This window comes from Mesoplodon bidens (assembly GCF_964165515.1).
Source record: "Mesoplodon bidens genome assembly, chromosome: 17".
Taxonomy (NCBI): domain Eukaryota; kingdom Metazoa; phylum Chordata; class Mammalia; order Artiodactyla; family Ziphiidae; genus Mesoplodon; species Mesoplodon bidens.
Genome location: NC_138174.1, coordinates 67,572,674 through 67,587,817, shown reverse-complemented (window position 1 = coordinate 67,587,817; position 15,144 = coordinate 67,572,674). Strand labels below are relative to the sequence as shown.

Genomic DNA, 15,144 nt, shown 5'->3' with positions numbered 1-15,144 from the left:
GAATATATCTTTCCACAAAAGAATGAGAAAAGATTGTTAGTTTCTCAGATTATACCATTAAGACATATTTAGTAAGTGCCATTACTGAGGGACTCTACATATGCAATGAAAGCAGTAGGAATGTGCTGGTATATAACCAACAATAAAAATTAAATAAATATAAAATACTATCATTTTATTTTCCTTGAATGATAATATTTGAGGGAAAATGGTTTCATTGTTCGATGAAGAAATAGATTAAAAACTTAAAAAAATTCTAAAGAAGGCCTTTTAGTATCTTCAAGAGTTTTCAAGGTTTATATCCCCAGCTCTTTACTATAAATTATTTCATTTCAAAATATATGACCTCTTCCCCCAGTCAGATAAATACATCACTAGCTCTATACTTAAAGTTATTAATAATGACTAGAATTTGTGTCCAAGAGCATGATTTTCTTGAAGAGAGAAAGACGTAAAGCAGCTCGCACATATACTGGAGTAAGAGATGGTGTGAAGTAGACTCAACTGAGCCGTGAATAATCAGTGCCACTGGGGGAAAGAGAGTGCAAACAAGGTGTGCACACACCTTGCGAAGGCGGAAATGAGGAACAGCCTGAGGTGGACCCTTTTCAATACCTACCAATACCTATCAATACGTGGTACTGTTAGCCTTCAGCAGCTCAGGTGCTCCCACAGCAAATGAAGGCAAACACGAAAGCCACGTGCTTGACTGGAAAGAGTCTACATAAGCAAGAGACTTCTGTGGGCAGGTCCTTGGGAGCCCTCTTGTCTCTCTTTGCTCTTAAAGGAGCTGCAGTGATTCTGTATCTGCAGAGATCAACCAGTCATGTTACCTAATAGAGCATGGATTTTGTGAATGTTGGAAAATCAGGAATTAAAGAGAACTGATAAAATGGCTAGGAAGGCTATCTGATAAACATAGCTTAGTATGACTACGGCTTAGAAGAAACAAAATCTAAATCTTAAAATGAAAGTATAGATAAGGCAGATTTATTTCTGAGATTACAAAAATGCAAGATGACTATCCATTCATCCACCCACTTAGCCATTCATCCAGTTACTGAGCTTCCACATGGGCCAGGAACTCAGCAAGACAGTGGAAATTCAAGGTCAAATAAAAACTGAAACAGGTAATTTACATCAATTAAAGGAATTTAGTAATTTATAAAATTCATTATCCAAATAATGTACATGCCAAAATACCATCTATTTTTAAAGAAATTAATGGATAATATTAAGTTCATGAGGTTTACCAATGAAAACCGGGAAAGTGAACAGACAAATGTAATCTGATTGGATAAACAGGGAACTAATTACTAAAACAAAGGTAATGCTTCCTCCCCAAGTAATTTTGCCTAATCAGATAAAGGTTTTAAGTGCTACTTTCCATGTAGTCACAGGGATTCAGCAATAAAACTAAATAGGAACTAAATACCCACATATCCTTAAGTAAGATGCTAGACCAAGCCACCTACTAGGACATGCTAAGAAACTATGAAACCAGCAAGAGAATATGAAAGACATTAAAAACTAGTTAGAGGAGGTGGAATTCTTAAGCTAAGAAATCAAGGTTGAACACTTTATGCCAAGTGAAAGGAATTCACGAGAATGATTTGATTTTCTGTATCTCCTGGATTGTGAGGGACACCTAGGGAAGATAAGCAATGCTTTTGGTGACAGAGAAAGAAGACTTCGGTGAGGCAAGGATTTATAACTATTTCTTGTGGCCCAGATGTGGATCATGGAAAAGAGACCCAGGCTGGGTCATTATGGGAAACCCTGTCTATCAAGAGGAATAGGAATCAGGAAAAGACAGAGCAGGCATTAAGGGTTCTACAGGTGAGGAATTCTCCCAAACCCACAAAAATGTCCTAGAAGACACCAGCCAGCTTTGGACGTCTGTCATTCCCCAAAAGAATGAATACCAGATTATATCTGCCCTGGTCAACCTAGCTCCTCCAGCCATGTGCCACTCATTCTTACACCATACTGCAACTCTGGAGAGACCCCAGATAGCAGGTGGGAAGTGGAAGAGGATATAAAGCAAGAAAGAAGAAAGCAACACTCTCATCTTCCCTATAAACATTTCTCAGTCTGAGAAATTTTACCAGTTTTTACCAGGAGAGGTTTTACCAGTCTTGACATTACAATGAACTAGACTTTTAAACACACTCTCTGCCAAATAGACTATGACTTGCTTACTACCTGGTAGCAAGTTTACAAACTGTGAGAATTGTACATGAGTTTATGCAGGGGAGGAAAGAACTGTAAGGCAATTCTACTCCCCCCACCCCCGGCAAAAAAAGAATAAGTTGAGAGAATGAATTTGAAAGAACAGTTGTAAGAAGGTTGCTTCTATTGGCACTAAAAAAGCTCCATTTATCAGTTTTACACAGTAAAACTGATAAAGAAATGGCAAGTATTGGGAAGTACCCTGAATGCTTTCTCAATAACTATCCCACAAAATCCTGTTCCACAATGAGATACCACTTCATATCCATTAGGTTAGCTACTACAAAAACGAGAGCAGTAACCAGAAAATATCAAGTGTTGGTGAAAATGTGGAGAAATTAGAATCCTTGTGTGTTGCTGGTAGGAATGTAAAATGGTGCAGCTGCTGTTAAAAACAAAATGGAGGTTCTTCAAAAAATTAAACTAGAATTACTGTATGATCTGGCAATTCCACTTGTGTGTATACACCCCAAAGAACTAAAAGCAGGGACTAGAAGAGGTATTTGCACACCCATGTTCATAGCAACATTAGTCACAACAGCCAAAAGGTAGAAACAACCCAAATGTCCATCAACAGATGAATGGATAAATAAAAGGAAAGAAATTTTGACACATGCCACAACACAGATAAACCTTAAAGATATTACGTTAAGTGAAATAAGCCAGTCGCAAACATATAAATACTATATGAATCCACTTACATGAGGTACCTAGAGTAGTCAAATTCATAGGGACAGTTGCCAAGCAGTGCTGGGAAGGGGGAATACGGAGTTAGTGTTAAATGGGAACCGAGTTCCAGTTTGGGATGACAAAAAAGTTCTAGAGATGGACAGGGGTGATGGCTGCACAACAGTGTGAATGTACTTAATGTCACTGAACTATACACCTAAAATTCGTTAAAATGGTAAATTTCGTATTTTTTAATTTATGTATATTTTACCACAATTTAAAAGATCCTGTTATGGTTTCAAAATAGTGTTGAAGGAAGAAAAATCAAAGTGCAGCAGATTTAATCCCAGATTGGCATAGAACTCTGAATTTCTATCCTTTTTTCCCTGCATTTAGAAATTGGTAGATGATGGGTGGCTTGGTATGTAAAAGCACAGAATGCAGGGTTCACTTTCAAAACCTTGCTTTTAAGAGGATAACCACCTAACAACGATAGGGAAGGCCATAAAAACCTATTAGAAAAAAAATTTTTAATGGTCAAAGCAGAGGACCAGTGTTCGTTGGAGACAGAATTTTGAGGTCGCTATGGTACCCCACTGTACGCACAGAGAATTCAACAAATTGTGTCAAGTTTAATCAGCAACTTCTCCCAAACCCAACGCCCTCATTTCTGTGCACTGCCAGCACCCCAGTTTAGGGTCCATTACCTCATGAGTGAAGTAATAGGAAATATCTTCTAAATGAACTCCTCTCCCACATCCCCCTTCAATTCCTTAACCCCTCTTTTATTATAAAGACACCCTAACCTCCCACAACAGCATTTTTTTTTCTTGGCTCAACAGCGTTTTGATGGACATTACTTCCCTCTACAAAAAGTTTCAATAACATCTCCACTGGTGACTGAAAAGCATAGGCTCCTTAGCCTCCCATTCATAACTTGGCTCCTCCAATCTGTTTTCCACGCTTAGCTCACATTACTTCCCTATTTGAATGATTCCCAATCTACCTCCCATTTCATGAACATGCTTTTCTAAGGTGTATCTCAAATATCATCTGAGACCCTGGTCCTGCAAAACACCCACCCACACACCCACACCCACACCCTCTTTAAGTGGCTAGGGATTCCCCAGAGATAAATGACAAATGAAAGTAATCGACAGAGAGCTCATGAAAGCAAATATAGTGACCAGAACTTCATATTAAGGAAAAAGTCACCTTTTTGTTTACAATTAATTGAGAAATATTTCACAGAAACAATAAGTCTTTTAAAGAATTTTGGGGTTGGAAAGGTGAGAAGGTGGCAAACTAGTTAGGGAAAGAAAAGCAGGTTTGTAAGTAGTGCTGGTGCAACTGGTTATCCATATTTTAAAAACTAAACCTGGACCTTTCTTAACTCACACCATATGTAATATTCAATCCCAGAAGGATTAACAGTTTAAATATGAAAAAGCACAACATAAAAGGTTTAAAAGAAAATAGAGCCAAGTATCTTTATGAGCTTGAGAGTAGAAGAGGATTGTTTAAACAAATACAAAATACACAAACCATAAAGGAAAAGACTGAAAATTCTCATATGAAATCTCAGATTTAAAACTTCACTCGTGTAAATTAAAAAGGGAAAAATACAAGCTACAAACTGGGAGAAGTTGTTTGTAACACATATAACTGACAGAGGGTCAGGACACACAATATGAAGAACATTTATGAACCAGTAAGAAAAAGACAAACAATCCAATAAAAAATTGGGCAAAAGCCATGAACAGGTATTTTGCAGAAGAGAAAACAGGACTGTCAATAAATATATTTTTTAAATGCTCATTGTCATTACTAATCAGGGAAATATAGTATACATTAAAGCCACTGAGAGAGATTATTTAAACCCACCACTCAGGAAAAACTTAAGTCATTTGGATACCAAGGGTTCATAGGACATGAAGAAAAACTGTTAAGGGCACAGATTCCTGGCTTCAAATTCTGGCTCTTCCATTTACTAGCAGAATGCCTTGGGCAAGCAATTTAGCCTCTGTAAGCCTCAGTTTCTCCAACTACAAAATGAGAAATAATACTAGCACATACTTTATTTACTTGCTGTGAGGATTAAATAAATTAATGCAAAGAAGTGCTTAGAAAAGTCAGTGCCCAGCATAGCAAGAATACAATAAAGTCAGCTTGTTGTTCATACTGCTAATGTCACCGTCTTCATCACTACTGTTACCATGTAAATTGGTACAACCGCATAGGGAAAACCATTCGGCAACACCGTGTAGGGTTAAGGGTGCATATTCCCTAAACCCAGCCATTCTACTGGCATATTCCTTGAAGAAACACTTATTTCAAGAGGAAATACGTAGTAGAAAAATGTTCACAGAAGCATTGTTTGTGATAACAAAATAAATAATACAAATGTCTACCTAGGGGAAAAAGAATAAACAAACTGTGGTAATTAACATGATTTAATAACATATAGCATGGAAATAAACTAAACTACATTCATTAACATAGAACAAACTCACAAATATAACACTGAGGAAAAAGCAACTTAGAGAAGCATAGAGAGTATGGTCCCATTTATATCAAGTTCAAGAACACGAGTAACTAAATAATACATTGTTTACAGTTTTACTCTATATGTAAATATCCATAAGGGAAAGGAAGTGCTAAGTTTAAAAATCGGGATGGTGGTTACCTCTGGGGCAGGAGGAAGGAGGATTTACTCAGGGGATGCACAGAGGAAAGTCGATAGCATTGGTAAGGTTTCCTTATTTAATCTGGATGGTGGGTAAACAGACTCATTAAGCTATTCTTTACCTCTTATACGACTAATACGTGTTACTTTGTGTATATAAACTGTTTCAATAATAAAAAGTTTAAATGTATATACAAAAATCCAAGGAAAAAAGAACAGCAGTTATTACTATAAAATCGCTTTTGAAAAACACCTGTGATAATATCCATCCCAAGTTCTTCTCTGAATTTACCATAAACAAGGGCAACAGAAATACAAACAAACACATTTTCATAGCTATTTGCTTGGAGGTAATGAGCTCAAACTCTTGGGCAATGCAGCCCAGGAAGTCAGCATAGAGACAAAAGGAGTTAGGAATAAACACTGAAGATCTATCCATGCTTCAGGGCAGGTGCAAGAGAAATCAACAAAGATCACGGTGAGGCCACCGGTTCTTTCTGTCCTGTGGTTCTTTCAGACCCCTTCCTCATACAGTGCTCTCCATCCTGACTGTTGCTAATGTTTTCCAGGCAGAATGATTTCCCATTTTTCTGATACCTCCTAATTCCTCTCTTTGCCTCCAATCTCACTCTTCTTCGATCCATTCTCCACAATGGAACCGAAAAAAGCTCTTTCTAAACTCCAATTCTGTTCACACCATCACTTCCTTAGTTATAACTCTTTCATGGGTCCCGCTAGCCTAAGAACAAAGCAGAATCTATACTATGTAAATGACAAGTCTTCAAACGACTTGGCTCCTACGTAAGTCACTTTGCTCATCACTCCCAGCTTATCTTCTGATTACAAAAGGTTAAAGCAGTGGTTTTCAAACTCTGGCCCCTACAGCATCAGCACTACCTAGGAACTTAGAAATGCATGCCTAGCCCAGACCTACTAAATCAGAGTAAACTCTGCAGGTGGGTCCAACAATCTGAGTTTTAACAAATCTTTTAGTTGATTCTGAAGCACACTAAATAAAGCCTGAGCAGCACTGGTTTACAGCACAAATGAGAGGTAAATTAGTATCTGAAGAACTGTATGGGAAAATTGAAAAGTACCGTACAGGGGCTTCCCTGGTGGCGCAGTGGTTGAGAGTCCGCCTGCCGATGCAGGGGACACGGGTTCGTGCCCCGGTCTGGGAAGATCCCACATGCCGCGGAGCAGCTGGGCCCGTGAGCCATGGCCGCTGAGCCTGCGCGTCCGGAGCCTGTGCCCCGCAATGGGAGAGGCCATGGCAGTGAGAAGCCCGCGGACCACAAAAAAAAAAAAAAAAAGTACCGTACAGCATAGTGGTTAGAAGCACACAGCCTGGGGTCACAGTGCCAGGGTTCACATTTCTGCTCAGCTTCTGCCTGGTTTTGTAATCACAGGGAAATTACGTGGCCTGCCTTAGCATAGTGTGGTGGCTGACGGATCCTACAGCCAGGCTGCTCGGATTTCAATCTTGGCTCCATCCCCCATTAGCTATGTGACCCTGGGCAAGTCACCTACTATCTCTGAGCCTCAGCTACCTCATTTACAAAAGCATAAATAATAGCACCTGCTTCATATAGTTGTTGTGAAGATGAAATGAGTTAATATACGTACTATGCTTAGAACTGTACCTGATACACATTAAGCACTATTTATTATTATTATAATTATTATTAATTTCACAGGGACCACATTATATTTTGGAGATAGAGAGTCAACACTGAGTGCTAATGCCTACAGAAAGTAAGTAAAACTCACCTGTTCTGATGAGGAAAAATTTTCCTCATCTTTTCTTACGGAAGAGACTTTTTCTCTTTTTTTTTTCCCCAGTATACCATCCATCTCTCTGAGTTTGTTTTTTCCAATGACAGAGCAGTTAAATGGAAGCAATGACCTCCTCCAAAGAGTCACGGGGTCTGCCTTGAGGGCCATTTGTTTCACAATAATACTTGTTTTTTAAGCAAAGCACTTACAAGAATGAAAAGGGATTTACTGAGCATTATCCCTATGCTAGTGAAAATACTTCTGGCGATAATTCCAAATACATACCCAGTGTTAATTTACCTGGAAACTCTACATGTAAAAGTGCTACTAAGACACCCATCTGCACAGTCATTAAGAACACTGAAAATAGGGCTTCCCTGGTGGCGTAGTGGTTGAGCGTCCGCCTGCCGATGCGGGGGATGCGGGTTCGTGCCCCGGCCCGGGAAGATCCCACGTGCCGCGGAGCGGCTGGATCCGTGAGCCATGGCCGCTGAGCCTGCGCGTCCGGAGCCTGTGCTCCGCAACGGGAGAGGCCACAACAGTGAGAGGCCCGCGTATCGCAAAAAAAAAAAAAAAAAAAAAAAAAAAGAACACTGAAAATAACATAATATACAAAGATTTGGAAAGCAGAACTTTGTCTCTCTCTCTCCTCACTACCAAGAGGTCCTACTATGTCCCCCAGACCAAAACACATGAATGTCAGCCACAGTACGTCCAGTGCAGAGTATATTCTATTAACATAAACAAGTGTAACAAAACCATGTTTTCTGAAGACATAATAACTGGATCTCAGTGATATGAAATTATGCAGTGGAATTTTTCCAAGGGTCTCCAAGTGTTTAACCTCATACTTAGAACATGCAAGAAAATATGAGAGAGAGAAAATATACTGGAGCAAGTCACAAAACCAAAGTCAAAATAAAGGGTTCAGGGCTTCCCTGGTGGCGCAGTGGTTGAGAGTCCGCCTGCCGATGCAGGGGACACGGGTTCGTGCCCCGGTCTGGGAAGATCCCACATGCCGCGGAGCGGCTAGGCCCGTGAGCCATGGCCGCTGAGCCTGCGCGTCCGGAGCCTGTGCTCCGCAACGGGAGAGGCCACAACAGTGAGAGGCCCGCGTACCGCAAAAAAAAAAAAAAAAAAAAAAAAAAAAAAAAATAAAGGGTTCATTGCTGAGAGTTCAATGCTTCTTGTGACCATAAAGGTAATATACTAATTGATACTGAAAATTAGTTTAGTCATTAATATTACTGAGATTCTGGAATCCTCCGTCCCACGGTTTCTAACAGAAGTATATATGAACCTGGTGTACAGTAATCTTTAGATGTGATTTTCCTGATTTCTCTAGGGTTACAAATTCAGTTTCCCGTGTCAAATCAACTTAAGGGAATGTGAAAAGATTTCCATAGAAAAGAAAAAAGAATGAGCATTTAATGCTATGGAGAGTTTAGGATTTTTATCTGCATGTAATAGCCACATGTTCTGTGCTGTTTTGTTTTGCTTTTCCTGGACCTCAACTATGTGGTGAGGTAAAGGAATTTTGGCAGAACCTCTTTTCATGATTTTCTACTTTCAAATGAAGGACACTGCTTACAAAGAACATTCAATCAACTCTGGATTCCAAGGCACCTCCTCAATACAACAGATTTTATACTGGGGGGAAAAGAAAGGTTAACAAATTAAGATTACTTAATTTTTAAAAGGCATTGAGGGACTTCCCTGGTGGCGCAGTGGTTAAGAATCCACCTTCCAATGCAGGGGACACGGGTTCGAGTCCTGGTCCAGGAAGATCCCACATGCCACAGAGCAACGAAGCCTGTGCGCCACAACTACTGAGCCTGTGCTCTAGAGCCCGCGAGCCACAACTGCTGAGCCCGTGTGCCACAACTACTGCAGCCCACATGCCTAGAGCCCGTACTGCAGAAAAAGAGAAGCCACTACGAGAAGCCCACGCGCCGCAACTAGAGAAAGCCCGTGCGCAGCAACGAAGATCCAACACAGCCCAAAACTAACTAACTAAATTAATTAATTTAAAAAGGCATCGATGTGCTATGGCAAGTCAACCTGAACAGCTCTGCTTCTGCTGACTTAATACCACACAATTTCAATTACAGAGGAAAGAAAGGTAACAAAGTCAGTCATATTTTACAACTAAAAACCCACAACGGCAAAGAAAACTGCTAATCTTCCGATATTTTTAGAAAAGCACGCAGGATGCTTTATAACAAAGTATAATACATAACTTTCCCAGACTGCCTGAAAAAGGAACACATTGATTCCTCAGAATAGGACTTAACTCAAGATCCTCTAAAATAAGAAAAAATGTTTTCAACTATAAAATGTATGAGGTGGATAAAATGTAGGTTTTCCATACTCTATCTGTAAGTATTAACCAAACAGGTATTGGTAACGATTCTGGACTTGGTGGAGCCCTCTAAGTACCTCACCAGAACATTTACCTGTATCATCCTTGGAGTGCCATCAACGTTGACAGACAATAAGGGTGAAGCCAGGTTCCACGCGCTGGTCACATTTAGTTTCGACTCATCAACTTCCACCTGTTGTGACACCAAATAAGACTGTTACCATGAAGAAAGACAGAAAACTGATCTCAAGTTCACTGCTGCATACAAAGCAGCAGCCATTTTAAACAGATGGCTCCCCAAACAACCTGTCATGTTTACTGCTCTCACCATGAAAGACAGGGTCCAACGAGAGTCTTCTCAGCCATCTCTGGGGAGAGGTGAGGACCTGGGCACAGCTGCCTCTGGGTACTGAGGTTTCAAGTGATTTCCAGTAAGTAACAAGCAGCCTTCTAAGTCTAACCCTATCCGGCGTGCTACATTTACTGCAATTAGACGAGTAATGCATATAAATGCCAGTGACATTTTGCGACCCACACAACAGGACTTGCACATAATATCCTCTCCAAGGACCGACAAAGAACTTTTTCTGTGTTAATTTTAATGAAGGACTATGCATTGTTATCTTAATTAAACAGAAGCTTTAATTAGGCAGAAGTTTTGGGCGTTGAATATCAAAAGTCTATTTGAACTTTGCAACTTCTGTCCTATTTTTTCCATCATAAATGACTGATTTCATCCAGGCATCATTCATGAAGTTACCCCCAAAAGCCCATAATCTTTTAAAACAGATATTCTTAACAGAAAAATTTTATTATCCAAATAAATAAAAGTAATTGAAAGAGAAAAACCCTCAAAGCTAACTTAAAAGTACCATTCCTTACTTCTTCCATTTCATTCACTCATTTGCTAACTCTTCAATACGAGAGGTAAGCGAAAATAACACTACTTTAAGTCTACAGTAAACAACCTAACAAAGAGAGATTTAAGTTTGCTGAAGTTTCAAAATAAGCCTGTGGCACAGCCAATATACATGATCCTTAACAATTCTTTCACTATCAATTCTCTTAAAAGATACTCACTCACTAAAATCAAAGTCACACAGACTTAACACTGTTTAGAAGAATACGTGTGTACCTATATATTTAGATGTATATGTTTGGATAGGTATTTATGTATATATATTTCCGCAAAGATATGCTATTGGCTATGTACTGAAATATCAGTAGGACATATATCACACACTGGCTTGCGTTTCTGGGTTTAGTGGCCTCTCTGTACTCACAGTACAATCCAGTTACAGGGAAGAAAAAACAATGGCTTTGGAATCACTCTGACTTGGGTCTCACTTGACACTGCTGCTTTATCAAGTGAAAGGTGTTTACTAAGTTGGAGTATTTAACCTCTCTGAGCTTCAGTTTCCAAACCATAACACAGTAAAAATAGCTATCTGAGAGGGGGGTGCTCTAAAGATTAAATAAGTTAACATATGAAAGTCTCTACCAATATGCTTGTCATGGTAGGTCCTAAATATTTTCTCTCTTCCCCTGTCTCTAGTAATTTTACTGTCTTACCTTTAAACTAGTTTTAACAATAAGGTCAGATAATCATACTATCTCATAGATTACTTACTATTAAAATACTACATGATAAAGATCTGAGAAGCAGAAAAGGCTATAGTTTTGATTAAAGCAGCACTGATACATTTTAAATGATCCTATTTAGCCCTTGCCCCCCAAATTAAGTATCTCCTTATGCAATGAAAGATTTCCAAAAGAAGCTCTTAGCAGGTAGAGTTTTACAAATATTAAATGCTAAAAAGATCTTCTAAAACTGAAATATTGCTTTAAAATGTTTCTAAGTTTAAAAAAGCTCAATAATCAATTATAAAAGTTTTATTTGTTAAAAAAAGTTAGAGGTTAAAAAGAAAGATTTTGAATGATAATCACTTAAAATTTGTTATTTGATATTAATTTCCAATCAACAGGGCTGACAATGAAACCGTAATTGCTATCTTTGGGGCACATGAAGGGGAACTGAGGAAAGAATCTAATCTACTCAAATCACGTTAGAGGAAGAACCAAGTTGTTACACCCTGAAATAAACCATTTTTATGAATGTCAAAACAAAATGTGATATATCCATATGGTGGAATATTATTTGGCAATTTAAAAAGGATGAAATACTAACACATGCTACAACACAGATGAACCCTGAAAACATAGTAACTGCAAGAAGACAGTCACAGAGGACCACAAATTATATAGTTCCACTTACAGGAAATCCAGAATAGAAAAATCTGGAAGAGACAGGAAGCAAACCAGCAGCTGTGGTAAGCAGGAGTGGGGAGGGGAATGGACTGGGGCGGGGAGGTTGAGGGGTGATGGCTATGGGTAACAGGCTTTCTTGTTGGACATGATGAAACTGTTCTAAAATTGACTGTGGTGATGGTGGCACAACTCCGTGAATATACTACACTCTACTGAATTATACTCAAATGGGTAAATTACACGGTATGTGAATTATATCTCAATAAAGCTGTTAAAAAACAAGTAACAAATGAAAACATGGGGGGTGGACTTAATTTTTTCAAAAACCAGAAGCATTACTTTATGAGAAATTAAAGAAGACCTAAAAAATGGAGACATATACCATGTTCATGAATTAGAAGAGTTTTAGTGTCTATTAAGATATAATTTCTCTCCCAAATTGATCCATATATTGAATGTAATTCCAATCGAAATCACAGTAGACTTTTTTTTTTGGTAGAATTGATAAGCTGATTCTAAAATATGTACAGAAAAGCAAAGGATATAGGATAGTGAAGACAATTTTGAAAAATAAGCAAATGTGGAGAACTCATGCCACTTGATTTTAAGACTTCCCATAAAGCTACAGTAATCAAGACACTGGTGTAAGAACAGACATATTCATTAATAGAACAAAATTGAGAGTTCAGAGACCCACATATAAATGCCTAGTTGATTTTCAAAAAAGGTGCCAAGATATTAAATAAAGTATAATTTATCAACAACAATTGAACATTCATATTTTGAAAAATAAACCCTGGTCCTTAGCCCATACCATTAAAAAGAAAAATCAATTCAAAACAATTAAAACTAAATGCAGGGCTTCCCTGGTGGCACAGTGGTTGGGAGTCCGCCTGCCGATGCAGGGGACACGGGTTTGTGCCCCGGTCCGGGAGGATGCCACATGCCGCGGAGCGGCTAGGCCCATGAGCCATGGCCGCTGAGCCTGCACGTAGAGAAGCCACAACTGTGAGAGGCCCACATACCGCAAAAAAAAAAAAAAAAAACAACTAAATGCAAAGCCTAAAACTATAAAACTTTTGGAAAACATGAGAGAAAATCTTTATGACTTGGGGCCAGGCAAAGATTTCTTAGGATACAAAAAATGCAAATCTTATGAGAAAAAACAGACGAATTTAACTTCATCAAAATTAAAAACTTCTGGGCTTCCCTGGTGGCGCAGTGGTTGAGAGTCCGCCTGCCGATGCAGGGGACACGGGTTCGTGCCCCGGTTCGGGAAGATCCCACATGCTGTGGAGCGGCTGGGCCCGTGAGCCATGGCTGCTGAGCCTGGCGTCCGGAGCCTGTGCTCCACAAGGGGAGAGGCCACAACAGTGAGAGGCCCACATACAGCCAAAAAAAAAAAAAAAAAAAAAAAAAAATTAAAAACTTCTGTTTGAAAGACACTTTTAAGAAAAGGAAAGTCAAGCCACAGGTTGTGAAAAAATATATGCAAAATAATGGACTTGTATCCAAAATATATAAAGAACTTATAACGCAAAAACAAAACCAACTCATTTTGTTTTTAATGGACGAAAGATTTGAATAGACACTTCATCAAAGGAGACGGATGACAAGCACATGAAAAGATGCTCAAAATAATGAAATGGTCATTATGGAAAGGCAAAATAAAGTTATAATGAAACAGTGTTCCACATCCACTAGAGTGGCTAAAATTAAACAGAGTGGTAATACTAGGAGCTGGTAAACACGTGGAGCAATTGAAACTTTCATACATTGCTGGCAGGAATGCAAAATAGTAGACCCACTTTAGGAACCCCCAGAGAATTGAAAGGCTATGTACACACAAAGACCTATACATGAAAGCTCATAGAAGCTTGTTTATGATAGCAGAATATATACAGCAGAATGTTTACATCAGCCTCAAACTGGAAAAACCCTAAAAGTCCAAATGAACTGAACAATGGATAAACAAATATGGTATATCCACACAATGATCTGTAACTAGCAATAAGCATTTCAAAAACATTACGCTAAGTGAAAGAAGGCTGACACAAAAGAATACACACTGTGTGACCCCATGTATATGACATTATATGGCAGAAATCAGACCAGTGGTTGGTAGGAGCCAAGGGTAGGAGGGTGACTGACTAGGAAGGGGCATGAGGGAAATTTTTGTCCTAAATCTTGATATTGGTGCTGATTACACAACTATGTATTTTGTCAAAACTCAACCAAACCACACAATTAAAAAGAGTAAATTTTATACAGATTATACCTCAATAAATCTGACTCTTAAAAAATGAAAACCTAAGGAAAAAACATACCTCTTCAAAAACTAAAAACAGTATTTTTGAACTACCTTTGATTTATCTTCCCTTCCTGATAAGTCGACTTCTCTCCCTGTATCCTCTGCTGCTGGATGAGTGGATGTAAATGTTACCTTGGCGAGAAGGACAGAATGCAAGCTCCTTCCAGACACAAACATGAAAACTAAATTATATGAAGGAAAGACAGAAGACGGAGAGATCACAGCAGCCCCATTTCCTCTTTTTCATGGGTCCTTGGGAACAGGCATGGGGTGGCAGTAGAGAGAGATGGTATTCTGAGTGGTATCAAGTACCCTAAAAATATCTGGGCTAGAGGTCTACTTCTGGAACATAGTGGGAATAACAATATAGCACTGATGGAGACACAGGCTGGAAGGATGATCCCAGTACATCATAGTAGTAGGAATCTAAAAGTTTCTACCTGTCCTACTGAGATGACTAGAGAGAGCCTGGGTCAGGATAAAGACCACATAGAACTAGGGACTCCATGACTGAACGCAAACAGTAACCAGGACCACGGGGAGCAGAAGCCTCTTTGATGACAAATAGGATCAACAGTCACCGGTCCAGGTCCTCGCAGCAAAGCCTCGCAAGGACACTGTGGGTCTGAGTTCTCTGTCCCACCGCCATGGTTATGAGACCAACGTGACCACATCCCCAGAGGCCCCTCTCACATTCACCCGGAATCCACACCTTAGTGGAAGGGGGAGGGAGAGGAAGAAACCTGAAGTACTATAGTACCTGAAAGAAACTAGCTAAACCAAAAGAGACCAAGATCCTGCTTATTAGCGCGTTTTTCTTCCCCCTCGCCCCCTACTAAA

At 39.2% G+C, this 15,144-nt stretch overlaps 1 protein-coding gene across 2 annotated transcripts in view; it reads right to left on the bottom strand.

The window, feature by feature from the left end:
* The window catches only part of PCCA (propionyl-CoA carboxylase subunit alpha), a 359,511-nt gene that overhangs the window by 79,833 nt on the left and 264,534 nt on the right, over window positions 1-15,144 (bottom strand). For both annotated transcript variants that reach the window (XM_081214648.1, XM_081214649.1), the window contains one exon: window positions 9,820-9,918. In XM_081214648.1, coding sequence (XP_081070774.1) covers window positions 9,820-9,918 — 99 coding nt within the window. The remainder of the gene's footprint in view (window positions 1-9,819; window positions 9,919-15,144) is intronic.